The sequence below is a fragment of the Echeneis naucrates genome, chromosome 3, assembly GCF_900963305.1.
Source record: "Echeneis naucrates chromosome 3, fEcheNa1.1, whole genome shotgun sequence".
Lineage (NCBI taxonomy): Eukaryota > Metazoa > Chordata > Actinopteri > Carangiformes > Echeneidae > Echeneis > Echeneis naucrates.
Genome location: NC_042513.1, coordinates 2,936,316 through 2,964,193, shown reverse-complemented (window position 1 = coordinate 2,964,193; position 27,878 = coordinate 2,936,316). Strand labels below are relative to the sequence as shown.

At 38.6% G+C, this 27,878-nt stretch overlaps 1 protein-coding gene across 3 annotated transcripts in view; it reads right to left on the bottom strand.

Moving 5' to 3' along the window:
* Nucleotides 1-361: 361 nt before the first annotated feature.
* Nucleotides 362-27,878, bottom strand: part of tcf12 (transcription factor 12) — a 66,029-nt gene continuing 38,512 nt past the window's right edge. The window contains exons 9-21 of one of the 3 annotated variants that reach the window (XM_029497422.1): nucleotides 16,968-17,067; nucleotides 16,352-16,491; nucleotides 15,747-15,888; nucleotides 15,501-15,571; nucleotides 12,755-12,842; nucleotides 9,311-9,384; nucleotides 7,561-7,632; nucleotides 6,883-7,074; nucleotides 3,989-4,100; nucleotides 3,744-3,906; nucleotides 3,215-3,444; nucleotides 2,824-2,977; nucleotides 362-2,508 (exon numbers count right to left, since the gene is read on the bottom strand). In XM_029497422.1, the coding sequence (XP_029353282.1) occupies nucleotides 2,835-2,977; nucleotides 3,215-3,444; nucleotides 3,744-3,906; nucleotides 3,989-4,100; nucleotides 6,883-7,074; nucleotides 7,561-7,632; nucleotides 9,311-9,384; nucleotides 12,755-12,842; nucleotides 15,501-15,571; nucleotides 15,747-15,888; nucleotides 16,352-16,491; nucleotides 16,968-17,067 (1,527 nt within the window). In that variant the 3' untranslated portion in view covers nucleotides 362-2,508; nucleotides 2,824-2,834. Of the gene's footprint in view, nucleotides 2,509-2,823; nucleotides 2,978-3,214; nucleotides 3,445-3,743; nucleotides 3,907-3,988; nucleotides 4,104-6,882; nucleotides 7,075-7,560; nucleotides 7,633-9,310; nucleotides 9,385-12,697; nucleotides 12,843-15,500; nucleotides 15,572-15,746; nucleotides 15,889-16,351; nucleotides 16,492-16,967; nucleotides 17,068-27,878 lie in introns of all 3 variants that reach the window. The other 2 variants (XM_029497420.1, XM_029497421.1) reach the window with 2 other exon arrangements.

The following is a 27,878-nucleotide window of genomic DNA, read 5'->3' as shown; positions in this document are numbered from 1 at the left end:
AAGACAGAAAATTCAAATTCTCGTTGCTGCAGTTTTTTTTTCTTTGATGTGCATTGACAATACCTTTTTCCATCGACACAAGAACAAATCTTTAATCAATCAACAACCGAGACTGAAAAATAGAATGGAGGTTTCACTTTTAGGGCTCTGGAGCTCTTATGAAGCCTTTTTAAGGACTAGTCTAGGAGCAATAACTCAGCCATGTTCTTGAGATGCCATTTGTATATTTCTTGTAATAATGGACAGGTTATGGTAAATAACCGTACATTTTACTATCTAATATAGTAAAATAAAGTAAGAAACTTTTTACTCAAAACTTTTGCTTTCAAAAATCTAGAAAGAGTAATATTTAGAATTCAAGAAATATTCTTACAGTATTGTTGTATAAAAGACTAACTACAGTGAAAAATAAGCCAAATGTTTTTTTTTTTCTTTTGATTTTCTTTTTTTCATATATTATGCAAGGGAAAGCGTTTGGGAATACAGCAAATTCTAACTTGGCAAACAGAGGAGCAAAGAAATATAGGAAGAACAGGAAATCTTAAAATGAAGGTAAGAGAGCAGGAAATGATGTACATTAAGCCCTCAATCCAAATTTGCCAACATGAATGCAAGCTCGTCAATACTGAAATGAAGAACAAGGCCACATTCAGTAAGAGAATACGCTGTGACGGTTTTTTCATTGAAACAAAGTTGGTAGATCGTAAATCTTTCATGTAAACTCTTGGTGTGGCATCCTTTACTTTAATTTAAGTCCCTTTTTGTACAGAATACTTAATCTGAATGTGGCAGCTTTGTTTAAGGTGTAGATAATGATAACAGACAATATACAAAGAAATAAATGGAATATAAAGCAAGTCTTAAGACAAAAGACTTAATAAAAAGAGAAACCTAAAGCATGCACAGTGATAGGGAAAAACAAAACCATGAACAATGTCTTGAAAAAAAATCCTTACTGCTTTGTTCATTATTCTGCTACAGTTATACAATATTCAACAGAATCCATTAAATTTGAGTCTGGTTAACTGTACTAAAGTATATCATGGCTTGCATGAAAACGTCATACACACACACACACACCAAAAAACAAAACTAAAAAAGCCCCAAAAACTTACAAGTTATCTCTGCTGACTTAGACTGGACATGGTAATGCTGGAAGCCTACGGAAATGAGTTGTTACAACACAAATAAAGTAAGGATTTCTTGGAGTAACCATTTTTTATTTTGTGTTGCGTTATCAACAAAAAGAAAACTGAAAAAGCGGTAACATCAGGCCAGGAGAAAGTGTGGTCGTCGTTTTTTCATTTTAAAGTACTTCTTCATTAGACAATCTCTGATTAACTGGTGGCAAAAAAAAGAAAGAAAGAAAAAAAATACAAGCTACTTCTGTGCTGACATCAGGAGAATGTAACTGTCATGAGGCTAAACAAAAAATCTGTCACTCCTTACATTTAACACTATATGGCAAAGGAACAGAAGGGCAGTAAAGCCCACTTTTCCTTTAGTTAAGACACTAAATATGTAGGGAATGCTAATGATTGCAAAACGTTTGCTCTCTGTATTTTCACTGCTCACTACTGAAGAAAAAAAAAAAAAACACAACTAAATCGGAGCTTTCAGTAAAACTAGAGTTTGCCACTTGTCTGTCACCTATGTAGACAAAGTTTGTTGATGCTGATGTACTTGGGCCAATTATTCCTCTGGACAGTAGCAAAGAAATTAAAAATGAAACTCTAAACTATGCACAAACAAATAGGTAGTTTTGGTTACAGACTTGGTTAGTGGCAGAATTAATAAAATATAAATATAAATAATATATCTTTTTAAAAAAATGGGGCGCTTTAGTCTTTCACATCTACCAGCTATTGATCATTTTCAGTTGGGAATAAATATCACTCTAAACTGGCCAATAAATTAATCTCAACATTTTCAGTGCCCAAATATTTTCCCCTCATCTTGGACTCACCAAAGATTTTGCAGGGTGGAGTGCTCAGTTTTAACGGTGACACTGGCAAACTATAGATCAACTGAAAAGCCGCACACTTCTCTGTGAATTTACTTAACTTTCCCTTTAGACATACATTTTATATTTCCATAACATAATAAATAGAAGAAAAAAAAAAGAAAAAAAAAAAAGAAACAGACAAACAAAAACAATTGCTGTTACAATGCATTCGTCAATTCAGTTTTAGGCACGAGGCAATGTCCTCTTGTGGTTTGAGGAGATCGCAAAGTCTCTGATTGTTCAGAAGCAACACACTTCTTGCAGACAGTGATATGTGTTGAAGATTTTTCTTTGTGGGGAGAAAGTTGCAGATGGAAACTGGTCACAGGGAGCTAGATGCGTGGCTCATCCTCAGTTTTAGGATTGGATTGTGTTAGTCTGGTGGTTTTGCTTCAAGTGGTCTGTCTCCTCCGATTGGTGTCACAAACTGTGAGTCCTGTCTGTCACTGGGAAGCAAACTCACTGACTCAAAACGGGACAGAAATGATCTGGATCACTTTGATCTGAAGAGAGGAGGGAAGAGTACACCCATCAAAGGTGAATGCCACACAAGATACCATTCCATCAAGATTTTATCAAATTAATCATTTCAAATGCTATTTTGTTGTTGCTAATCCATGAAGAAATTAAGATATGTGATATTTAAGATGATGAAGTAATAGCAACATCATGTGGTGATCATCTCAAGAATTGAAAACAATAAGAAGAAGCCAACTTTGCCTTCCTTAGATCTTAAGATGATTGACTGATTAATGGTTTGAAACATCAGTGCTCAGATGAATTAAAAAGTTACGGTTAGTTGTAGGAGGCAAGAGTACCTGTCTGCTACTCAGAGATGGCCCATGGGGTTGGATGTGTCGGTCAGGCCTGGATGGACTCCTGTGTGGCTTTGCTGAGCGTCGCCAGCACCCCCAGACACCTTTTCCTCCTCCCGTCTCTTAAGGCAGGCTGCTTTGGGGTTCAAATTCCGCTCTGTTGGGTCAGAAAGTTTCAAATCAAACTTTTTACCCACAGCTTTGACTTGTTCATTTTCTTGATGTAGAGGATGTGACACAGATGTGAAATTACCACGTGCAGGAATATAATGTGAAAATTTTATTTGTTTATGAGAAATTAATATTGACTTGATGTTACTGTATGTAGCATTAGACATTTCAGTAATTGCAGCAATCATAGATGGGGAACCCTTTTCTTTAGCTGCTTACTGACCTCTGACTTGCTGCTCCAGGCTAAGTATGACAGCCACAGCCTGATGGAGAATGAGCAGTTTAGTCTGGGGCTTCTCGCTTTTCAGGTGCAGCTGGCACATGCGGCCTAGCTCCTTGAAGGCCTCGTTGATGTCTCGCACCCTCAGACGTTCACGGGCATTGTTGGCCATCCTCCTCTCACGCTCTCGTTCGGCCTTCTGCTCAGGATTCAGGTCCTCATCTTCAGTGATACTGTGGGGGACAGAAGGAACATAGCTGCAGTCGGATCTGCTCAACAATAAAATGTGCATAACAAAACATAACATCGGTTGAAACCCTAACTGGATCATATCACATCAGTGTACATGAAAGCCTTATAGTGAAGAAATGCTCTGTCTAATCGATTTCTCAGGCCTTATTCTCACTTGTTAAACAAAACTCCCACACTTGGCTTAATGGAAGATTTTTCAGTTCAAATCATATTTTTTCTCTCACTTAGCCAAACTGGTAATCTTTAAAAGTTTTATATTTTTCCATAAACATGTCAATACCTTGTCCGAGTGCCTACTCTGGGGGTCTTGATGTCTCTTTTGTCACTCTCGTCATCAGATTTGTCATCTGCAGGGAGGCTATCGTTCATCTCATCCTTGTCCTGTTTCTCCACCTTCAGCTCCAGGGTGGCAGGCACCTGGCCGGCCAGGCCAGATGTAAGACCTGTTCAAAAAATGTACATGTGGAGCTAAGACAAAATAAACCACACAGCAACCATATAATAAGAATGTGGGATGCACCAGACCTCTCAGTGCTTCAGCTTGGTGGTTGAGCTCTGTGCTGGATGTGGAGCCGGCACTGGGCAGGCCTCCATGGCTGTTGTTCAGGCTGGCAGCATCGTCAGCGTGGGCACCACCCTGCTGCAACACAGACAGGAAGGACACGTGAAGAAAGGAAGCAGACACTCTCTGAAGCCAGTACATAAAACTGTGCATTTTAAACACAGGTAAGATAAAAACAATAATGATTTATTCTTTTTTTTTTTTACATTAAAATTTTGATTAGGTTTACTATTGAAAGCTTTAACAGTTCAAACAAGTAATTCAAACAAGATCTATCATTGCCACTTTGATGGTTTGTTTGGCAGTAGTATGATGGAAGGTGCATAGCTAAGGATGGAAAACATAAAAGAGATGCAACTAAAACTGTGCAACAATAAGTTCACCAAAGGCCCACTTTATGACACATTATGAAACATTATTTTTCATTTTAAAACCTTATTTGTCCCTGTTTGTTATGTTGCCCTGCTCAGTACTGTGACATTTCCAGTTTTAACTCCATGACCACAACTGAGAACATGTTTGTTTCTTATGTGCAAAACGACACAAATCTGTTGTGTTCTGTTCTGTTTTAAAATATGTCAAGGTAGACCCACTGAACAGTCAGACTGTGTCCTTTTTCATTTGGCTCACATTCACAACATAAAAATGGTCACCATGTTTGTACCAAGTGCGTCCTTTCTGAGGTTTACCACATGTTTTAAAGCCATTTTATTTCCCTTCTGAGAATCAGTGAAAGGCGGGGATATCATCACACTTAGGGTGGAGGGTATTTCCCCCTTTTCTTAGGGAATGTGATCCTTGGTCACTGTTGGCCTCTGTTAACCCCGCCACCCCGAGACCCTCCCCTTCTTCAGCGCTACGCTAATCTTTGCTGTGCTCTCAACAGGTGTCCAAACAACTCTTTGTCTGGAGGAGCAGGAGGGAAGGCAGGGCTCTGGCAAGAAAAGAACGCTGCCATTTTCATGGCTGGGCCTGATTACCATACAGCTGAGGACTTCTATTTGGGTTGAGGCCACGGGTTCAGACACACATTTCCAACGACTCAGATTTCCTGGGTTGTTAAAAAGACGTGATGAAAAGGGGAGGAAAGGGGTATGGGGTGGGGTGTCTGCCAGAGTAAAGCCTGTGGCTGTGCCGTGCCGAGGCTGGTGAGCACTGACTGAGGGAACCTCTTCCCACACAGGAAGTGCTGTGTTAGTGCAGACACAGTATGTTCTATCTCTCAGTCGCAGTTGGTCAACATTACTGCTACAACCCAGCTCTTTGTAACAAATACATCAAGCTGAGCTCCTCTGACAACCACAGAAAAATTCTTGTTTGGGGACAAAACAAGCTACTCTGAGAGATCCGACAACTTCAGCATCAAAGTGGAAACAACTGCAAACAGAAAGCACACTGCCCTTAAACAAACTCACCTTGTACCTCTTTTAAATTAAACTGATGTTGGCAAAAGAGATCTGAGATCATAGAGCAGAGAGGGGCATTAAAAAATCCTGATAATAAGTAAGATTGAAATACAGAGCAGCTTTGATGATCATTCAACAAAGCATTGTGAAATATTCTCTGTGAGTCTCACATGACATACCTTTTTTTAATGCTTTTGTAGTACTAAATAAGAACAAAAAATCTGTGTTGGTGCATTTTATGTGAGCTGGATGCCTGTAGTTGATTTAATAGTTAAGATTTTAAGACGTGTAGTTGGTTGATCCCTTAGTAGATAAAATATTTAAAAGCTTAATAATAGTGTTTCTGGTAGCTGATCAAGTGTTAAAGTAACTCTAGCTTCTTGATTGTGATGACTTCCAGCCTGTCTTTCTGTAAACTAAAAGAAAGCTGCTTATTTTTGGATTTTGTGAGGTGGACAAACTAGGTAATATGAAAAACTCATCCCAGTCTTGATAATGAACATCATTGTCAACATCGCAGGCCTAAGCATTACATTTAAACTTTTTTTGTACTGTACAATGGCATTCAAGAAAAAACATATATCACAATTTATTAATTTTATATAAAAGGATGTGTTGTGTTTAAAAATATTTGTCAGTGTTCTCATGTGAAAAAACATAAAACTGTACAACAAAACCAGATGGATGCCTGGACTGTATTTGAGTGTATTATTTGATTTCATGTTGGCCACGGGGAGATATAATTTTGTAAATACAATTTTCAGATAAGACAAGACAATTACAAGACATGAAATCAGAGTAAAATAAAAACAACAAAATGTATCACAGAATGTGTTTATCTTTCCCCTGAAAGTGGTCTGAAACTCTTCCTTCAAAAACTTTTTTCAGTTTTTTAAAAATTACATGGCCCAAATGTTTTCTAACAACTCCAGACTGCAGTTGAATGAGAAGCTACATTTTCATTTCTACTGCAGATGTGATCAAATCTCTTGGCTCTTTAAAATGAAATACCTCTGATGGAGGATGGGTGAACACATCATGATTTATACTGAGATTTGCATTCCCCTGTGTCTCAAGAGGCTTCAACTGTAAGTCTAAATAGAGTGCAACACTCTCTTTCTACACCAAAGTACAACCTCACGCCATTACGCCTGCTTTTCTCATTTCTCTTTCACTCTTGTGTATACAGCCGCTCTCTAGAGGAGGCTGAAACTTCGGCCAGCCATTACACTTATGGAAAATATGTCAGGATAAATTCAATTGCTCATGTGTGGAAAACTTCTAGTTTTTAGTCATGGCAGCAGACCTGTTTCAAATAGGTGTGCGAAGTTTCATCTGTCGAGAAGTCACAAAATGACATATTGGAAAACTCAAAGAAAAGTGTTGGCCCATTATTATTCTGCAAAATCGTGAACATTTGAGATCTAAATAATTATGAGTGATTTTCGTACCATTGCTGCTGTCCGACTCTGAACCAATGCAGATCCAGGGAAGTTTGCTCCAATGGTAGCTATTGGCCCGTTTTGTGCCTGTCCCAGCAGACTGTGTATGTCGCTGGGCAGACTGGCTGTGGAGCCCACTGCATGGTTCCTCAGAACAAGTATTGCATCATCCAATCTGTCCAGACGATCCTCCATTCGAGACTGGGAGGACCAGAGGGATTGAGGAGCAAAGGGTTATGGAGGAAGAGAAGAGAGAGAAAGACGGACAGAGCAGCTTAGTATAAGCACATTAGGACCAAAATTGAAAACAGTGATTGTATGGTGTGGACAAGAAAAGAAAAACATCTGAAAAATAAGATAAAGGAGCAAATTCAAATGCAAATCAAATGAGCCATTCCAGCTTGAGATGTAAAAGTCCTCATCATCATCTATTTTAACTGAATAATAGATCCATTGTGACCACTTGGAGTGCTTCAACAATTAATTTAAATTTCAACTGCACCTAAAATGATTATTGCAAGCTGAAACAGCTAAAAAGACAAAATGACAATATGGAAACAAAGGCAATAAAATGAAACTGCATTCCACTGTGAGCAATGACTGCATGTTGAGCTCGTGAGAGAAGACAAAATAAGGAACGCAAAGACGTATGGAACAAGTAATGGATAAAGACTATCGGAAGAGTACCTCGCAGACATCCTTTAAGAAAGACATGGCATCCTGGAGATGCTCATGTAACTGCTGATGAACTCTGTTTTTCTGGCAAAGTCAAATAAGAATAGGAGAGGATTATGAAAAAGATCAGTATCTATAAATACTGCGGATAAAGATTGTTTTTGTAACACAGAAAAGAGGCACAGGGTTTTCAAGGGAGCACACAGCTTGTGACCATTCACTTAGTATGCACAAAAATGTTTTGTTGTTTTCACATACACAACAGTGCATCAAGCAAGCATCGTATTTTGATATTTCTCTGTTGAAATAAACATACCACACATAAGTATGATGAATATACTTCATAGTATTACTTACTGCTTGTTTTCAGCAAATGTACAGTAAGTCACATGAAGCATTTCAAGAAATTGCTTGGGGATTAAAATAATAGGCAAATATTGTCGTAATATAAACTGCTGTGAGTGGACCAATCCACAACCGAGATCAGTCATTTTGTCTGATCTAATTATCAACCAGCAGGTTTACACAGTTCACTTCTTTCCCTGAAATAAAAAGGAATTTACAACATCACAAATAGTTTTGACGCCGCTACAACACAATCCTTGAATAAATCCTGATAATCTTAAATCAGTAATAGAAGTCTCCCCGTTTTGTATGTTCAAGGGTCAGTGTTATAATTTGGTTCATTTTTTACATCATCATGTACAGTTTTGTATCAGGGATTTTTTATTCTTTTAATATTCAAAAGACAAAACCATTATATAAGTCACTAACAGTCCAGATTTGTTAATCCAAGTTATTCGTGAGGGTGTTCAGCCTACATTTTGTAAAATATCACTTATAATGTTAAACTGATTATAATACTGTATAAAGTGTAGTCCTCCAAAGCATGTCCACAGCAGTTGTCTCCACTTTGCTTTTACCAGCAGCTTATGTTCAGGTTATCTGACACCATTTGCTTTAATTGTCATCTTCATTTGGGCTGTGACCTGGCGTTGGTGGCCACGAAGATACACAACAAAGCTTGTGGTGGCATGGGAGGAAACAACTACATGGCTGCGATCAGTGTCCTCTACACATACATATGTTGATTTTGATAAATAAATCAACAATAAATATGTTTAAGATAAACAGTTTGCAACAGCTTTCCTGTCCTTTTTTATTGCAACCCCCACAAACAAAAAAGCACTTATAACTTAAAATGATAAATTAAAGAGTACTTTGCCTTGACTAAGATCGTGGCCTGTTTGTTTATTTTTGTGTTATTATTTTTGCACTGTTTTCTATAACCATACATTTTCAGTAGTCTTGAAGAGCTGTCGGTACTTCTGTAACAAGTGCTCTGTAATTAAATAGTATTATACATATATTAAAAAATAGCTGAGGATTTAAATATGTGGCAAGCATCAGGTAGCAGTCTGCATGAAAGGTGATCCATAGTTGTTGTCACATGGCAGCAAAGGAATCCCGGAAAAGTGGTTCAGCTAACAGCTGCCAGTCCCACAGAACCCCCTTAACTAAACCCAACCCCAACTGTCATCCCCATCCTTGCCTTCGGAGTAAGGGACAGATGGCAAGCCCCCAAGGGACAGGTATTGTTCAGTTTTGTTATCGAACTCCCCCCTCAACTTCCTCAGTGAAAAATTTGCCAGACAGGAATCTCTCTGTAATGCTAGCTTAGGGCTTCATGGGTAATGTATCTGAAATCACCATCCATCATGTCTAGGGCTCACTGGAAGAAGAGAGCGAACAGGGAGCTTACCAGTGAGTGAAGGGAGTTCTCGTAATTTGGGGAAGAGGGAGCATGTCCACTTGTGCGGGGCCACTGGTTGGTACCTGACAAGAGGGAAGAGATTTCGCGGTCAGCATTACAGATCCTATTATTCAATTACATATTAATATGGCTGATGGCTATATTCTCTCTCACCGGTTATCACAACACTGTAGAAAAGTTGACAAACACAAAATACTGTCACTGACATCCCGATTTTCTGGTTTCTCGTTGTCTTGTATGAGATATTTTTTTTGTCTTTAGGCCTCAACTACAGAAACTTCCTTATGGTCGGACTGTATCCTGACACATGAGCCAGTGGAGGGTTCATCTCCCCCCCACATCCAGCCTGAAATGCTCGCTTCATCTGCACATTAATGAGCTTCGAGAGGCTTGAGAACAATATGAGCACTGACAAATCAGATTTCAACACTGGTTTTCCTTCACACTTCCTTTACCCTGGAAACTTTGAGGCCTAAAGTCACATCAGAGAGACAAAAAACAATGCGTGGTTGAACGGGATTTTGTGGCCTTCATCGGCTTTTTGATGGAGAAAATATGTATTTGGGATTAATCAAGCTGTTTCTATTTCACTATGTCATCTTGCATTACTAAGTTAATTCCGCATTAGATTTGTTGTTTTTTTTTTCTTCTTTTTTTTTTATACAAGATTCACATCTGGAAACATCTGAGTACCACTTCTTCATTTATACTAATATATCCCTTAAAGCTAATTCTAGTTTGGCATGCACATAAGAAATTGTGCAATTTAATTATATAAACTAAATAGAGAGAAATTCAAGATACTCTGTACCAGAGATTACAATTTGCCTTTAGCTAAAAGCATTTTACAGTGAATTTCATATTTTTATTTGAGCCAAATAAGAAAGTACAGGAAAGCAAATCAAGCTGATTTGATCTGGTGTAAATTAGAACAAGGGAAAAGGAATCCACATCTGCTCATCACATTTCAAATTCCAGTAAAACGATTCTATCTGTCTCCTTTCTGAAGACCAATTCTCCAACTAACCTGTTTGCCATGTGCAACAAGAGGCAATGCATCATACAATCAAATAACCTTAATGGAATTTGACAATAATGAACTTTTCTCTGTAATTTACAGGATAGAATGTCTGTGAGCCTTTCCAGCACAGAGCTCTTACTGCTCCTCTGCTGTCCATTATAGTGGAAGGAGGCCAAACCCAGCCTCCATCTTGGTAAATAGAGTCCACTAAGGCATAGTCCACATATGGCGTCTCGTTTGGGTTACTTACCATTCGATTCTAAAATACCATTTAAGGTTATATCCTGTATTTCTTATAAAAGAAAGGCAAAGAAAAACACAAACCAGAGTGAAGAGGCTAATTTATAGCAAAGGGGCCTGAGGAATGTTGGACGGGGTTAATATTCATAGTTATTTGATAGCTACGAAGTGTAAAATTGCATTGTGAGTCTCATTATTATTGAGAGGAGCACAAATCAAGGCTTATATGGTGTGGGTTCACAGTGGGTGCAGTTCACAGTTCATAGGTGCAATTGCATATAACAGACAGACAGCACACCTCCTCTGAGCTCAGAAAGGTGTAAAAAAAAGTTTTTCATTGATTAATTCCAATGACATATCCCATTAAACCTCTGTGATCTGCTACGCTTGAGTTTTCATGTTTCCTACTGCAAACAGAGTCCTGTAAAAAAAAATCTGATTTTAATTAACAGGTTATTAAAAGTGAGTTTGGAAGAGAAAATGAAAAAGTCTCTGTTCTTCCTCAACTTTCTCCCTGGTGAGTGAGACAGATACTCCACATGAGCCTCTGCTGGCTGCCGGCTATGAAAAATTAGCCTGGGGCTCTGGTCCCCACGTGCAGCAGTGAGGGCTAATTGAACAAACCCATGTTGAATAATGTGCTGTATATTGGTGCAATCCTAATGATGAATGGATTTGGTGGTTAACATCAACAGTGAGCCAAATTTTGTGAAAATGTCAAAATATCATTATTGTTCTAATCCCAAAAGCAAAATAATATTGAAGAACTAGTGAAAAAAGGTCCATTCCCATTGTGTTTTTATTTTGTCATTTGCTGTTATTTCTTCTTAAATCAAAAGTTGCAACATATATTTCTTTTTTATTTTTTTTTAACTCTTACTTTATAATGAACTATCATATCATTAAAAGTCATTAAATCATAAATACAAATATTATTCTGTAAGGTGTGGCATGCTCTACTGTAAATAGGACAAGAGGGGAATCTCAGAGTCTTCCTCATCAGCTGAGTCACAGCCACCCTGCTTCCCCCACTGGCAGATAAATAAGGCCTTTTGCTGCCTTGGCTGTGTGTGTGTGTGTGTGTGGGAACAGCTGTCCATAGGGCAGGGGAACAGCTGAGGATGAGGGGGGATACATTGAGACAGCTGTCGCCACTCCATTACCACACATGACGAAACTGCCCACTAAAACAACCCACTGGGCTTTCCCTTACTGTCTCCCCTCATTTACTTTCCATTATTCACTCACTACTGTCAAAACATTGGAAAACTTATATTCTTCAAAAACACATCTCTTTAAATTCATTAAAAAATGTTAGACTTCCTTTACCTCCTCTGCCCTCTAAGGGTTACAACTGAGCAGCAAAAGAGATTCAGAGTGAGACTTGTCTTTCTATCCCCAAAAACACATGTTAAAAATAGGTTTATGTTACATTAAATTCCCCATGCCAAAATAGTAACAAGTGCCATTATTGTAAGTCATAAAAACATGAATAGCATTTTTGCTGAAGAACCACATCACTTTCCTAATGTTCATAAGATTTTAAATTGTTGTGCTCCGTAGAAGTCACAGCCTTTTAGATTACTCATCCAAGTTTTGTCATAATGCTTAGTCAGTGTCACAGAAAAATATATTTATTATAATTAGTATAAAATCAAATACTGTTTGGCCACTGTTTTGATGGATGTCTATCCTAATGCTTGGATAAACTAAGCTTTTAAATCAGCTGAATGTAAACATGGCATTAAATACTTTGGCATAGATAAAGCACCAAATGATTTGAGCTACTGTAAGCTAAAAAAGGGTATTAAAGTAAGTTTTAGACAAACTTTTCACACTGCACTCTGCTTAGGCTTCAATTAATCCAGCTAATGCAGCACGTAGATAACGTAATTAAATTAATTAAAGACATATTCATGAAAGTTTCTTCATTAACTTGGCTATTCCAGGTCAAATCGTAATTCAAAAGCAGTCTGACATGTGTCTGTCACTGGCTTTTTGCCTCTGAAAATGTCTTTATAAAGCAGTTTCAGGGTGTTGTATTTTTTATTCTACAGCTATCTAAGTGCACAGGAGGTATGTAAGAGATAAAGATCCAAAGACTCGTGCTGTACCTGGCCTTCCAGACGGGGTGCCAGCAGCAGTCACCACAGTAGCTGCTGAGGCAGCACCTGCTGTGGCTGTCAGAGGTGAAGGAGAACCCACAGGTGTCGATGGGTTGGATGGAAAACTACTGCTAGTGTGATCAGGTGAGTAAATCTGTGGAAGTTGAGGACAAGAGATAAGAGAGTGAGAAAATCATCATTAAAGCACCATCAGCAGCCCAAAATAAAAAATTATATATGCATTGCTGGACGCTGTTCCTTCTTGTTTGTTTGCTTTTCGTAAGCCAAAACTGTATCATCAATTATGGTGATTTTACTGCCAGGGATGCAATAAAAATGTTCAGTGCATACATATGAGGCATTTTCAGTCATCTGTGGTCTGAGCACGACCTTGTCAAATAAATCTCCCAACATTTACTTTGATGTTTTGTGTCTCTGTATTCACTCCTGTAAGTCAATTGTGGTTGAGGACTAATACTGAGAGATAAACACTGTACAGTTGAAATGCTCTAATTAATGCGGACTTGAAATGATTTTGGGTCTTTTTGATACCAGTGTACCAAAAACTTTTTGATACCAGTGTTTCTTTTAATTACTTATTTTAGTATTAGTAATTAGTAATGCAGTAGTCTGTTTAGCGCCAGTCTCTCTAGACAAAAAAAAAAAAAAAAAAAGTATGTAAACATGGTGTAAATAAAAATAATGTACACGTTTATCAACTTAGTAACTGCCCAATTCACTGTAATGTCTGCTGGTGTCTGTGTGTCAGTCTGGATGTATACTTTGACAATGAATAAAAGCAAAGATGCTTCCATTTAAATATGTTTTGTTCACACAAGAAAACTAAAATCAATCAAGTAAAAGCTCAGGTTTCAAGTTTAATCTTCAATGGAATTACACTATTATATTCCAAATAACTTTAGTAATTAATGAGTGTTATGCAATAGGTTGAATTTAGGTATGTACTCTGATCCTGACATGGAGCAAAAAGGTCAGAGTTGCACTGGCAGAGACTTCTAAAACATGCAGTTTTATCCAAGCTTGGATTGTTTTTCACTTGTGTAACAACTCAGTCCCTGTTCAAGTTACTCTGATAATGATTCCACTGTGGTTTCAAGAAGTTCAGACGCCCAACGTGGAAACACTGTTCAGCCAAAAACAGAAAATGTCAAGGGCAACACGTCAGCCTGCACCAGACTGAAATGTGAAGCATATAAACCAAGCAGTTTTCAAATGTTGCTTATTTACACATCTTTAAATTTCTGACTCTATTAAGACCATAACTCGGACATCCAAAGCCTCTGAGTCCAGGCAATTTCAGTTGTATTGTATTGTATTATGGCAGTAACTTTATTTTATCAGTGCATCCCCTAATACATTGGGTTTTAGGATGACATGTCAATCACAAGAGAGCAAGGAGATTACATCTTCAGAATTTCCACTGGGATTTCATTAGTTTAAACAAATGCTGGATTAAAAGCCAAACACGTCCCTGATCATTTTTTCCCTTAAATAAGAGGATATTCTTCCACGATGGAACATTTCTTTGCAAACTCAGGGTACAAGCAGTTTCTGGCTAATTAGCAGAGAAAAAAAGAGCCGATCCTCAGAGATCTCACCTCCCAGTTAAAATCAAATTGAGCTTACAGGAAAGCCTTTGACCTCTGTGGGGATGATAGGATGCACTCATTATTAATAATCTCCTTATTCAATCTTGAGCTATGGGCATTAATTTTTCAATCAATTTGGAGTATCAGGATAGAGGTTTTCACTGGAGTGTAGAGGAAGTGGGACCAGCCTGGTCCAAAAGAGGAAATTACTGTTTATGCCTTTATACACTCAGTCTTACCCTTTGCTAAGAATCTTCACTTTAAGAAATGCAATTCATTCAAAAACAAAGCAGGATTACTATTTTGGCCACAGCAGTGTCTGAAACCAATAAAGCTCAAAAGAAATCTCCAAATGTTTCTTACACTGTCAAAAGAAAAGTCATTTTATAACTGTGACTTCTGACCCAAATATATGACTTTCTATTATTTTCATTCACCGGCTACTAACGTTGCATTCAAAATGAAACATGGCTCATTTTACTGGAATAAATGAAGCTCCGCCTCATCATCAGTTACACTCCCGCAGGCGGCATGGGGCCAATAAGCATGGCCAATTTAAAAGGGCGGAGAACAAAAGCTCCACAATGGGCGGCCCGTGGAGTTGAGCCAACGCAGTTATAAACTCCCCTGTGCCCCCTGCTCCAAACACCCACCCCCACCCCAGTCCAACCATGTCCATTTCACTCCAGCTTTGTCATGCTAATCGAACTGAGTCTGCAAATATAAAGGACTTAATTTGTTATTACCATCCCTACACTCTATATTTTGGATTCACACTTGAAAAAAATATTCCCCAACATACTGCAGGTTTACAAAATGTTAAATTAAACTATTGTTTTATTTAGCACCAGTATTTTAATGCTCACATGATGTCCATGCAACACATTTAATCAAATCATTCCTGTGATGGAAAACCACCATACAAATTCTCTTTCTTAAATAACGAATTCACAGCCACAATTATCCAGACTTAAGCCTAAACATAACCATAAACACATCTTTTGGGTTTTAATAATCAACATTCAGTAAAGCACTTCATTTCTGAAAAATAAGATCACCTTCACTGAAGACCAAAATGAATAATTTCTCTATTCTAATATAGAGGAAAATATGTTTGTACAAGTATGGTTGTTGCTTAATTCACTTAAACTGGAGATGTATTCTATATTGAACTAAACTCCCAATAAAGGGTAGTTACTCACCGAGGCTAAAGCTTTGCCGAGTGCATCTCCAGTCTGTGAGCTTCCAGTGGCGTTTCCTCGATTTGCAGCAGCTAAGAAAACATGGAGGTTTGTAAAAACAGACTCAAATTAACGAAGAGTGGTCACTGGACCCAAGGAAGCTGTCCAACTGCCTGACCTGTTACCTTTCTAAAATAGATGGTCAAATTAAGGCCACTGAACTTCTCAATCTGAGCAGGTAGATGAAGTGTTAGCGCAAGAACATACCCATGATGCCATCGGCTGTGTTCACAGATGGGGTGTGTGCTGCAGTAACGAATGGTGAAGTGCTGGTGTTGCTTCGATGGAAGCTGGACATGGGAGGAAGACTGGCATTGACATCTGGAGAGACTGAGTGTGCAGGGTAATTCTGGGAGATAAAAAACAGACATACTCTGTTTTTAGTCACAAATGGGTGTTTGTTGTGCGTTGCATGTGTGTTGAAGACAGAGCTTATTTATTCCTTAAATGTTATATTATCCTTTGACATCTCACAGGCTATGATGAAACAAAAGTTAGTGGGATGAGGGACCAAGCTAAAGAAAGAGCAGGCAGCACCTGCAGGCTCCCTGTGATGTCCAGCCAGCTGAAGCGGGCAGGCAGACAGGACCAGATCAAACATTAGCACAAAGAGAGTCAGCAAGGCCGTCACTAATAAGAACAAGACATCAACTTAAAACACTGTGTGTGTTTTAAGTTGATTCCAACTGGGAGTTTAGGGCTTAATATGCTGTATTTGTTGAATAGTATACACTAAAGTATACACTAAAGTGACTAAGAATCAATTTAAAACTATTTACAGGCTTAGGCATCAGCAGACGAGTGCTATTTACCAAACGGTCGTGTGAGTGCAGGCTGCTGTAGTTTCCTGACTGTGGCATGTGAGATGAAGATCCTGCGAGCATTCCCCCATAGCCGGGCTGGCTGATCCCATTGGATGAGTTCCACGGGTCAGACGAATTGTGGGTACCATCTAGTGATAACAACAAATAAGACAATGTATTAGAATTGGGAGACACATAGTTTAGCTTTGACTTAGCTTGACGACTCTGTCACTAGACTCCAAACCTTCCCTTTTAAGTTCCAAGGAGGGGGGTTATCCAAGGGGTAATATGTTTTCTGGTTTTTTGCTCTTGGGACTGAAACATGAGCCTTCTTCTGAGCACAGCTGAGATAACACAAAACTAAAACCAACAAGGCGTCTGTCTAGATCTCAGAGTGAGTCACTCTGAAATAAAGGCTGAGCATAGACTAAATAATACTGTTAAAACAACGGGGTCTGTCTGGCATTCTCAATATTGAAAGCCGTTTAATATTTTATCCTTTTCTGTGTCATCTTGAAAATGATATATATATAACAAGATGTTGATAAGTTAAGAAATTATGACCTTCAAAGTAAAATTACGATGTTAAACTTAACTGCAGTACTGGACTTGATTTTGAACTTACCAAAGAAAGTGCTTGCAAACATACTGCTGGAGGGTTTAGGAGAAGAGTAAGAAGGTGAATCTCTGTTGAAGTCTTCTGAGTTTGGAGACGGTGCATACACCTGCCAGGAGAAAATAAATGTTATTAGCGCAGCCCACTATGCTGTAGCATTGCGAGATCAAAGTGTAGAGTACAGAGGCATGTCTGTCATACATAGTATTCCCAAGTATGACGATGCTGAAAACCACAAAAACTGTGAGCTGTCTTATTCCAATTCCTGGAAACACATTCAAAATTCAATACTTTGAATTTGTGTTGAATCACAATTAAGAACAGCTGTCCACAAAGTGCGTGATCTCACGTATATACTATACACACACACACACAGGATATAGCCCGAAAACCAGACACATACACAAACATGCACACACTTTAATGACTAGCAAGCAGTCAAACTCGTGAGGGGAGGAGTGGATTATCAGGGGTATTTGCATTTCAGATCAACTCAACCTCTAATGGAAGTATAATGATACTTGCTTACATGCATAGACTAAATGCCTGGCAAATTACAGCTTTCCTGGAGAGACAGAAATCAAATAAGTGGTACAAAAACAGTCTGCTTTGCTTTCTTTATATTTGTACCTTCAGGTTGTTGGTAGAGTGAAAGGAGCGGCACAAGGGGCATGCTGTTGTACAGCTGTTTGTGTGCCAAGCTAGGAGGGAGGATCAAAGACACTGAAGGCCAGTGATGTGGTCTCTGACTTCATCCACTCCAGATGGAGGGAGAGAGGGTGAAGAAGAGAGAAAGAGTACAGTGGAGTGAGAGAGGGTGAGAGAAGGTTTGAACAAATTCTTCCACCCGCAGACAAGACTGGATGACCCCACCGTTGTGTAGCACTAATGAGAGCCAGACCTGCCAGCTAGATTCCATCTGCACATTTCCAGCTTGTGTCCTATAGTCTCTTTTAATAGCTTTACATCATACTCAGCTGTTGGCAGTAAGACAGCTCGAAGATTGTTCTCTAATACCTGCAGATGATTACAGCCACAAAGGTTGTTTATTTGCTTAGGTGGTTTTCTGATTCACTGCTGATGGGAAACATGCATCACAACTAAAGTATACAAATTCAATCACTTGCTCATTATATCCATGTAGCACGCATCTTAAAGGGGATTCAGGGTTGTTTGGCTTTGCTGAGGGAGCAGGACTCGAGTATGGTGTTGTCTGGGTGTGTAATTAAAGTGCTCTGTGAGGGGTGGAGCTCTCATGGGTCTTCTGGCTTGAAAATGTAACCAGGGTTGATGGCAGTTCCATGGAGATCTCAGGTTAGCTTCATACAGGAGCCGGGGCTTTTGTCTTTTGCCTCTGTCAGATGCTCAATGTGGAGCATATGGCAGTGGATAATGCTAATTGTCCTTTTTACCCTGGGCTAACCAGTCAAGGCATTAATAAACCATCCCAAACACTGGGTGCCTCATTCTGGCGGCCTATGGAGGGAGGGCTTGCCTGGGTTTCCTTTTACAAGGCCATTAATTAAAAGCCGTCACTCATATGGATCAGAACACCAACACAGACCCACGTCGACTGTTGGGGCATCAGCTGGTATGAAGAAAACAAACAAAAAAAGCCAAACTCCCCTCTGCAGCCTATTTGTCATTGATATTTATGAACCCTAAACTTCAGTCAACTAACATAAAAAGCTTCCAGGTATTAGTGTTTCATTTTTCATTGCAATTTTACACAGCACCAACATACCGACAATATCAACAGTCAGTGTTAAAGTTGAAACCAGTTAGCTTTGATTTATACCTTTAGATATTTAATGTGATATTGTTAATGAAATCACAGACATAACTATGTTGGAAAGACACCCAATTGACAATAATTTATTCCATTTTCCCTAAGCAAAACACTGACAGCTATTTTTCATCTAACCGTGCAAAACAGTAAGGCAAACAATGAGATGACTGTTTAATTCCTAATAAGTGAGCGATAACCTAGAACGATTTAAGGCCGTAATGGTGGCAACACATTGATAATTATACCCTGCTTAAGATAAAAGACACGGTAGCAGCCCTCTATCGCAACTGAGAAATTAATATACACCTGCGAGACTTCAACCATGTCTCAAAGCCTTGGTTTTGCTACCTTTGAGGCTCATGCCAACAGTTCACACCTTTAAAATATCAACTTTTAAAACATAATCTCTCAGCAAAAACTAAAGGCAAGAACAGGAAGGGAAAGAAAATGCATTAAAATAAATAAAAGCTGGCAGCAAAGAAGCTCAAAGAGAAAAGTTCATACACTCCCATAATGCCCTGTCCTGTTTTTTTTTTTCTGTGTGTCTTTACTTGGAATTGATCCATATCTCTGGGGCATTTTGTTTCAAGTCTACATCTTACACACAATGACTCTTCAAACTATCGTTCAACACTTCTATGTGGTACCTGCCAATGCTTTCAGGACAGTCAGGGGCTCACTATTTTTATGCAACACCCTGGCAAGCCAAGCCACAATGTTTTGATAGATTCAATTAATTTCACATGAAGACAATATAAGCAAGGTGTAAAAAAAACAAAATTTTCCAAATATTCCAAGGCCCAAAAATATTTTTTTATTTCTTTTGAGTCTGAATGATAGGATGATGTTCTAACAAATAACTGTATAGTTTTAGATTCCAAACATCCATATAAAATTATAATATAATTTTAGAAGCTTCAATTCGCTCTCATGGAAGATGTATCCACTTATAAACAAAATGTAGCTATAAGACAAATAGTTCCAATCAGCTATAGGTGGAAAACAGCTTGGATAGAAGAGAATATATGAAAAAGTGGTTAAAGTTACAGTAGAGGGGCCTAGAAGGAATCAGGCTCTCTAAAAATAGAGAAGCCACGCTGCAGGAAAATATCTTCCAGTTGTTAGTGCCACAAAAATTTGGTTTTGGCATCAATGCACTTCATAAACTATTCACAACATGTGTGTTGTATATATAGTGTACATATGATACGTCAACACACAAACACACCATGCGCACATGCAGTCAAGGATTCATGCTTGACTGCATGTGCAACACATGTGCATATCAGGGGGATGTAGGGATCAGCTTCTGTTGATGAACGTTCACCTCTAGGAGGGATAACAGAACATGTTGTGTTAAAAAAAAAAAACAACCAAAAGAAGGTCCAGCTTAAAATAACACACATAGCCTCTTTTGTGTTTCATAATATTTTAGGAGAAATTTATGACATTTTTCTTGCCTCAAGAGGAGAAGGGGGGTGTTTCACTTCAATTTTTTCTTTTTCACTAACAGGCAACGGAAGAAAGATCAGTGAGTTGCTCCATCTGTATTGGTTCCGTGCCACCAGCTCACAAGCCAATGGCCCACTGTGAATTCTCCCAGTGCTCCAGATGGTGAGCCTGCTATGCAACTCTGCATTATAACAAAATTAATGTGGATCAAGTAAATGCTAAGAATGAACACCATGTTTCTTTTGACTTGCAAGGAAAACAGAAAAAGTTGGTACTGGTTATTTAAAAAAAGTGCTTTTGATCATAAACCTTGCCTGTTCTGTCCACATGCTAACAATTTTCTCCCCATCACCAACTGTAACAAAAGCCTGTTAATACTTAATATGGAAAAGATCAAAGTCATCTTTTGTGTATTGGGGACAAAGAGGAAATGCTGTAATAGGTTAAAAGGAAAGTTGAAAGACGAGCTTGATTATAATGACATTTTTAACGGAGTATCGAAAAAAGATAGCAGCTTTGTTTTTCCTTCAAAATACATGTGCCATTTATATAATAGCAAAAACGGGACATGCAATGACAGGTGGAAATCTGCATGTTTAATTTCTTTGTGACAGCATTGGTACTTAAGGAGTACTTCAGCCATTGTTGGACGATGTCCTTGAGCAGATTCGTACCCTGTTATAGTTCTTTACTATAAAAATGACAGACTATTTCTTAAAACTTTCTGCAAGATAAGCACAACCTTAACTCTCAAAACAACAATGAAAACTTAGTGCCTTCAAGTCCAAGAGCAGCACTTGGATGCATCCAAACATTGCATGTAAAATATGCATATATTTAGAAAGAAGTAGTGACACAGTGAACGTTACAAAAATCAAAGTGGTCATTACAGAGAAGTTCAGAAATCACATTAGGCTCCCTGGGGCGTCAAGAATGCGAAAGTGATTAAAAACAGATGGAATAACAGCAACACTGCTGCTTGGAGCTCAATCTGCAAACAGGAAAGTCTAACCTCAACAGGCAGCCTCTTTGCCTTAATCATTCCCAGACTCCCACTTGTTATTATTTCAACTCAGTCTCAGAGCTGAAGCAACCAGCCAGTAAAAATAAATTCAAGGTTACAAAAAAAACTTTTCTTGCTGCACCATTTCATTCTGTGTATGAGCAAAAGTTTTTAAATAGGATGGGCAGCCCAGAATATTTACTTTTTAATGCACAGCTTGGGTACAAACTAGATTAAAATTACACAAATATAAGTTAAAATAGTTCAAACACTAGAACTGCAGTAATTTAATTCTACTGTCACACACAAGTTTAACTAATGTGATGGAAAATCAGTAAGACACATGCATTCACACATACACATGGACACAGTGCTTTTTAACTACTAAAGTAATCAAAAAGCAAAAACTAAGGACATAAGCTTGGACAATAACGCTAGGCCAGCAGCCGTTCTCCCTCACACACACTCTTGCACATTTCTTCCAGCTCTTCTCTGTCCAAGACACACACATTCCCAAAGAGAGTACTCACCGATTTCCCGTTGTAGTAATACATTAAAGAGTTACTGCCCATTCCAGGGACAGGGTAAGCGCAATACATTATAGCTTTAACAACTTTAAGTGATAAAGGTATTCTATGGCAGCACACAAGCTTTCTCTCTAGACATACATCCAAACCGTTCAAAAGGGACTAATAATTCTTTCAGTACTGGCCTCCACACACAACCCACTCAGAGGAAACTTATGCAAAGCAGGATTGTACCATTCAGCACTGCAGGAAGGGGTGGCTATCAGAAGGGAGTGGCTCATGTGGTACATCCCTCTCTTAAGCCTCTAAGTGCTGAGGCAAAGGGGAAAATGATGAGGGGGAGGGAGCTGGTGGGGAGGTGGGTATAAAAAGATAAAGGGAAGTGGGTGGGACGGAAACAAATGTGCAAGCGGATTTAGAAAGAGAGGAGAAAAAAAATTTAATTCCATATGTAAAAAATTCAAATTTTCTGCAGGGGAACTTCAACAAAATAATTTCATTGTTCGCACAATTGCATTAATATGTGTAATTCAAAGGAGACCAAATGAGTGCATAGCTAAGTCTGGTGGGTGTCTAATCTTTTTGCTTTTTGTGATGATTTAACGGTACTACAAGCAATGAGGTGAAATAAACACAACCATCTGGAAAGACATTTTACCTGTTCCCAGACATACCTCACATAACAACAAAAGTAGTAAGAGAAAGAGAAGGCACAAGAAAAAAACAAAACTGGATCCAAATCCAGGCAAAGAGAGAGAGAAAAGAAGAAGGTAGACTGCCAGTGTATTAATGAAATGTCAAATATGGCAGACTGAGTGAGAGCTTTAGCTGAGAAGTGCCTGTAAACAGAGAGTTGTAAAGCATGCAACAGCTGCAAACAGGCTGACTCGTGACGTAAGAGCAGGAAAATAATGCTCCATTTCCGAAACCCTGGGGGCCTCAGACAAGGGAGGGGGGCTTCGACAGCCATTTTACCATGGTTTACTGTCACTGCACGCCACACAGCTCCCCATTACCTTTATCATGTGGGAGGAGGGGAGAGCAAAGGAGAGGAGAAGAAAGGAGAGGAAGAGAGGATAGATACCATACTCCACTGAGAGCCCGGCCTGTACAGCCTGACTGGAGCCTTTCATGTCTGCCACTCATAGCTTCCTGGACTAAACACAGGCCGTCGACTCATTGAGAACATTATTATTATGGAAAGATGAAAGCTTCCACTTCCCTAAGAAAACTACGATTTTATTATGTTTTTCCTTTTAGTTCTGTTATTATTTATGCTCCCTTTCTTCTCTGGTACTCTTTTAAACTCATCCAAAACACTGGCTGTACACGCTGTTACCGCTTTATATCTGGCGCTGTTTCAAGTTGATGCTTTAAGGAAAATGGTCATGATAGTGTTTGAAGGAGTCTAAAGCAAGTCCAGACATAGAACAATGCTGTGAGGTAAACACATGAAAGCAGGGAGAAATGGGCATTCATTTAGGAAATACATGCACATATATCATGCCACTGACTCGGGACACTGCCAGCCCATTTCTTTTAATACTGGTTCTGCAGGAGACAGAGAGTGTGCCTGTGCATTTTAAGTTTTATTTAATTTAACATTGTGCATTAATGATCATGACACACTAGTCCCAACCTTTATTTTGTGGAAAACAGTCAGCCTCCATGCAGGAGATGAAAGCTCAGCTCAACCCACCGGTTCACACCAACCTCTCTAAAGACACTTGAGTCATCAAGGTGGCTCTGTTTGGGTGTTGAAACACTGAGCAAATCCATGGGCTGAGGTCACACATGGATTTAGAGATGATGTCATCAGACAGGAAGATTGTTTCCTGTAAGAAGCTCTGGTTCTAATTAGGGAGGGCTGACTCAGAGAATGGTGGTGGATGGGGGGGGGGGGTTCATGGGGGATTCAGACCCTCACCTTCTCAAACCCCTCACTGCACCATCAATGTGCTGATTTCAAAACAATGCATGGTTCACTTGGTTCACTTCATGGTTCAAATGTAAGACATCTTAAAACAGCACATATAATGCTATTATAGTCCTGCTTAATGGTTTTAATGCCAACGTATACAATTATGATTGAAAATCAGTGGGGAAAATACAACCTTTAATTACAAAATTTTTAGTACTTCACAGAATAATTTACATCATTTAGATGAATGGCTAGATTATCAAAAGATTCTAAAAGTGACCCACACATTGCGAGATCAACTCACATCTACTGTACCTCAACGGCCTCCACAAACAAAGATGAATTGGCCTCCTGATGAAGTTTGACAGCCCACAATTGTACAGAAAATATTTTATGAATACAATCCTAGAATTATAGAGAGGATTTGAATATTTACTATGAATTCCAAAGTATTATGAAGACATATTACCTTTACAATGGTTAAAGAGGGATCAGATACCCTGTCATTGTCAGAGAAGCCTTCTTTACGTGTTTCTCTCAAACAAGGCAATTAGTGTAAAATGGTGATCAGCTACTTCTACTACGCCATACATCAATCAGTGCTTTACCACTGCATGAACTCTGCACAGTGGGGCTCTGACACCATATGGTATTATGAAATAATTATTGTACAAGTGCTGAGCTGACAAACACTTTTATCATGGTCTCTGCAGTGCTCAAAAAGGTTTGATATGAGAATATCAGGCCGTATAAATAGCCACAGAAATGAACTGTAGAACTTGTTTGCCTCCACACAGAAACAGTGTTTGAAGGGAGATTATCAACTTAAACAAATCTGAAATTTAATTGAACTTGACTGACCGTGACATATAGGTGATTCAGAGACTGTCAACCACAGCTGATAAAAACAACAGTTTTTGCTTCAAATTCCTCAGCTCTCATTATGCGGGCTGGGCCCATTATTTTGTCCAAACATAACCAAGATGATGAGCAGAAAAAATTACATTCATTGTAATTTTTTTTCATCAAGTGCCAATATATGGAATTATATAATAAACTTAATAATAGGCTTAAAATTATTTTAAAAGGGTATCAATAAAATTGGATGTTTCAAAGAGATATACTTAGCAAATCCATTTGGCCTGAATTTCTGAGCATTTTTACTCACTTTAACTGGTTCTATTATAAATATTCACCAGTCTATCTACCAAAAGCCATGTAAACAGGAAAAAACGTTTGCTATGTGAATACATTTTGAGCTGTGAACAATTCTTTATTGTAATTTATTTCCAGACTTAGTCACAGCTTGTTTTGAAAATTGTAGTTTTTAAACAAAATGGACAAGCACTAATACAAACCTTTTATGGGCAAAAATGTCAGAAATTATATTTTAGCACAGTTGGTATGGTATTAATCATACAATTTTTCTTTTGTGTAAATGTTATATGCATTTATGTTTCCAATCGTGCTTGCATGAATCCAAAAAGGTTATACACGGATTAATAAATGGGAACACTCTTGAAACGACAGCTATTAGAAATTAGGCTTAAATGTCTGGCAGCTGTAAATATATATATCCATTTTATAAGCAAGCAGAAATACAACAACAAAAACAAAATCTTGACAAACTACATTTGTTGGACATCTGTCCTAAACCATTTGCCTTAAAAAATAAGAACCCTGAAACCCAATGTTAGTTATTCCTGACAAACAGCTTAAAGATGATTTCTATGTCTCTTTTGATGTTCGCAATGCAGAAAAACTTGAGAACACCCAATTTTTATTAGTCTGTAAAAACACATACACATAAAAGAAATGTGTGAAGAGGATGCAAACGATGGCCATCTTGGAAGCAGCTGAATGTGCCCTACACCCTGCAATCAGCAAGATTATGGACTATCTTTAGAAAACCTGCTGCCTTTAATCGCAACTATATATGCCATCATCAATGATGAAGTCACCAGAAATAAACCAAGCTTCTAAGCATAACTCATAGGAATACACTGATCATCTTTTTTGGAGCCAATCAATGATTACCAATCACCAATCACAGGCTGAGTGCAGGGATGGGAATCCTCCATTTAAACTGCTGTGTACTGTCTACAATTGTGCACCTCTTATAGAAATAAAACTAACTGGAGCTGCTCAACTGGAGCATCCATACTAGCTCAACAGCTGCAGTTTGAATCAAACAACCCAATGACACTGCTTGTGTATGTTCAGTTGAACAATTTCTTAGAGAAATACATAGGAATAATGTTTACGGGAAATGGAACCAAAGAGAACACACTTTACTCTCATGACTATGTGCGGCCTCTACAGTATAAGCACAGTGGCACAAAAATGTAAATGTTCATCTCGGTGCAGTTCAGAACAATTTATTTTGAAATACACACATTCACTCATGCATTACATACATTTTTGCGTCATAAATTATCTGATCATGCTCTAATGATTCACTGATCATGGCTGAGCTCATCAAATATTTATATTAAAATCGCATACACACAAAAAATGGGGAAATAAACTGACACATCCTACACTGACCATAACAGGTATGTCATCACTATCGCATTGGACTGCTTTGATTTAATCCTCACACAGTAACACACACAAACACCAAATTACCCTTAACCTGTGACCTACAGCTGAGCCCTGGAGTAAAGATCCTCAGCAAGGATACAAGCCTACATGTGGCTCAGGGATGTGTTTTCCAGGTCACGGCAGACTGGCTCACATGGTTTTTAAATAACAAACACTCTACCTTAGTGATTGCTGACAGGCTGTGTGTTTTTGAGCCTGCCAACGATCTGAAATCAAGGTTTGCATTAATGCTGTACACTCACGCAAGCCCTACATGAATAATTTATAACAGGCCAGAATGTGAGTAATGACTTTAATCTGTCCATTATTTTCATATTGTTTGTCCTTTTAACTCCCTGTTCTACTCACAGATGAAAGAGGTCAGGCCTCTGGCTTGTTTGCCTGTTCCATTATCTGCAGCCTCTAATGTCAGTGGTAAATTTCAACAACCTAAACAAAGATAAACACAAAGCCCAGGGACTCAGAGGTTGGTGTAACTGTTCAGCATCATCCCTGTCAAACCAAGGGTGTCTATCTAATCAGCCATCTGATGAGGCTATCTCTTGGGAGTTCACCAACTGGGGTCAGGTCAAAACCTAACATGTTTCCCCACTTAAAAGAGTTGGGCAATTTTATCACCCACAAATAACATACAAGACATAAAAACTAACCTACACAGAACAGTATTTTTTGATAAATGATAGAAAAACAACATATCACAAATCCCACATCTCTGATGTTTCACATGCACCTACTGCAGAATTGCGCAATGTAATATAGAAATAAATACACTGAATCGACTTATTGTGCCTGAGTAACAGCTATCACACATGCACACACAGAGGCAGACACACACACACACACAACCAACCCTGATCTCTGACTGGTGTGGACAAGGAGTCACTTGATGACAGCAAGTGGAACGCAGTTAGTGAGGGAAAAGAAAAAGAAACACAATCATCTAAAGCCAGGTGTAAGCTGATCAGAGTTCCAGTGTTGTACCGCTTATTTTATTTTTCAATTAAATTATTGGATAAAATATGCTTGTAAAGAACTTAATTTATAATTAAACTGAGTAATTGTTGTTGCCAAAAGCACAAAAAGTGTGTTCAAAACTAACTCACTAAGAGCATTGTCATTGTTTACTTAATATTTTTCTTTCCTAGCCTGCCTTTATTCATTACGCTTGTGTTTGAAGAAATTGTGACAGTGACATGGAAAATCCCTGCGACCCGACCATGGATGGATGGACCAGCGGAGGAAGATGGATGGATGGACATGGAAAATTATGTTCTGCCCAGGGACTAACTAACAATAAGAAAAATATGTGATTAGGGTTTAACGGAAATATATGCATGTACATTATTTGTATTTTGAAACCTCTAAGTATCAATTTTAAATGCACTTGTTTTTGTCTTTACAGCATCACAATAACAAAGGCAAACAAAAAAACATGCTGCTTTTAACCATTCAGCTGGGTGCCCCCACAATCTAATTTTGCCTAGAGACTAACAAAGGCCTGGGGGTGATTGACTGGCTGTTTACATTGGGTTTTACTGATGCATGTCAGCCACAGCCTATTCACCAAGCCCTTTTTACTATGTTTTACCCTGCGCTGCTTCAAAGGAAGAAACAAAAACGAGCC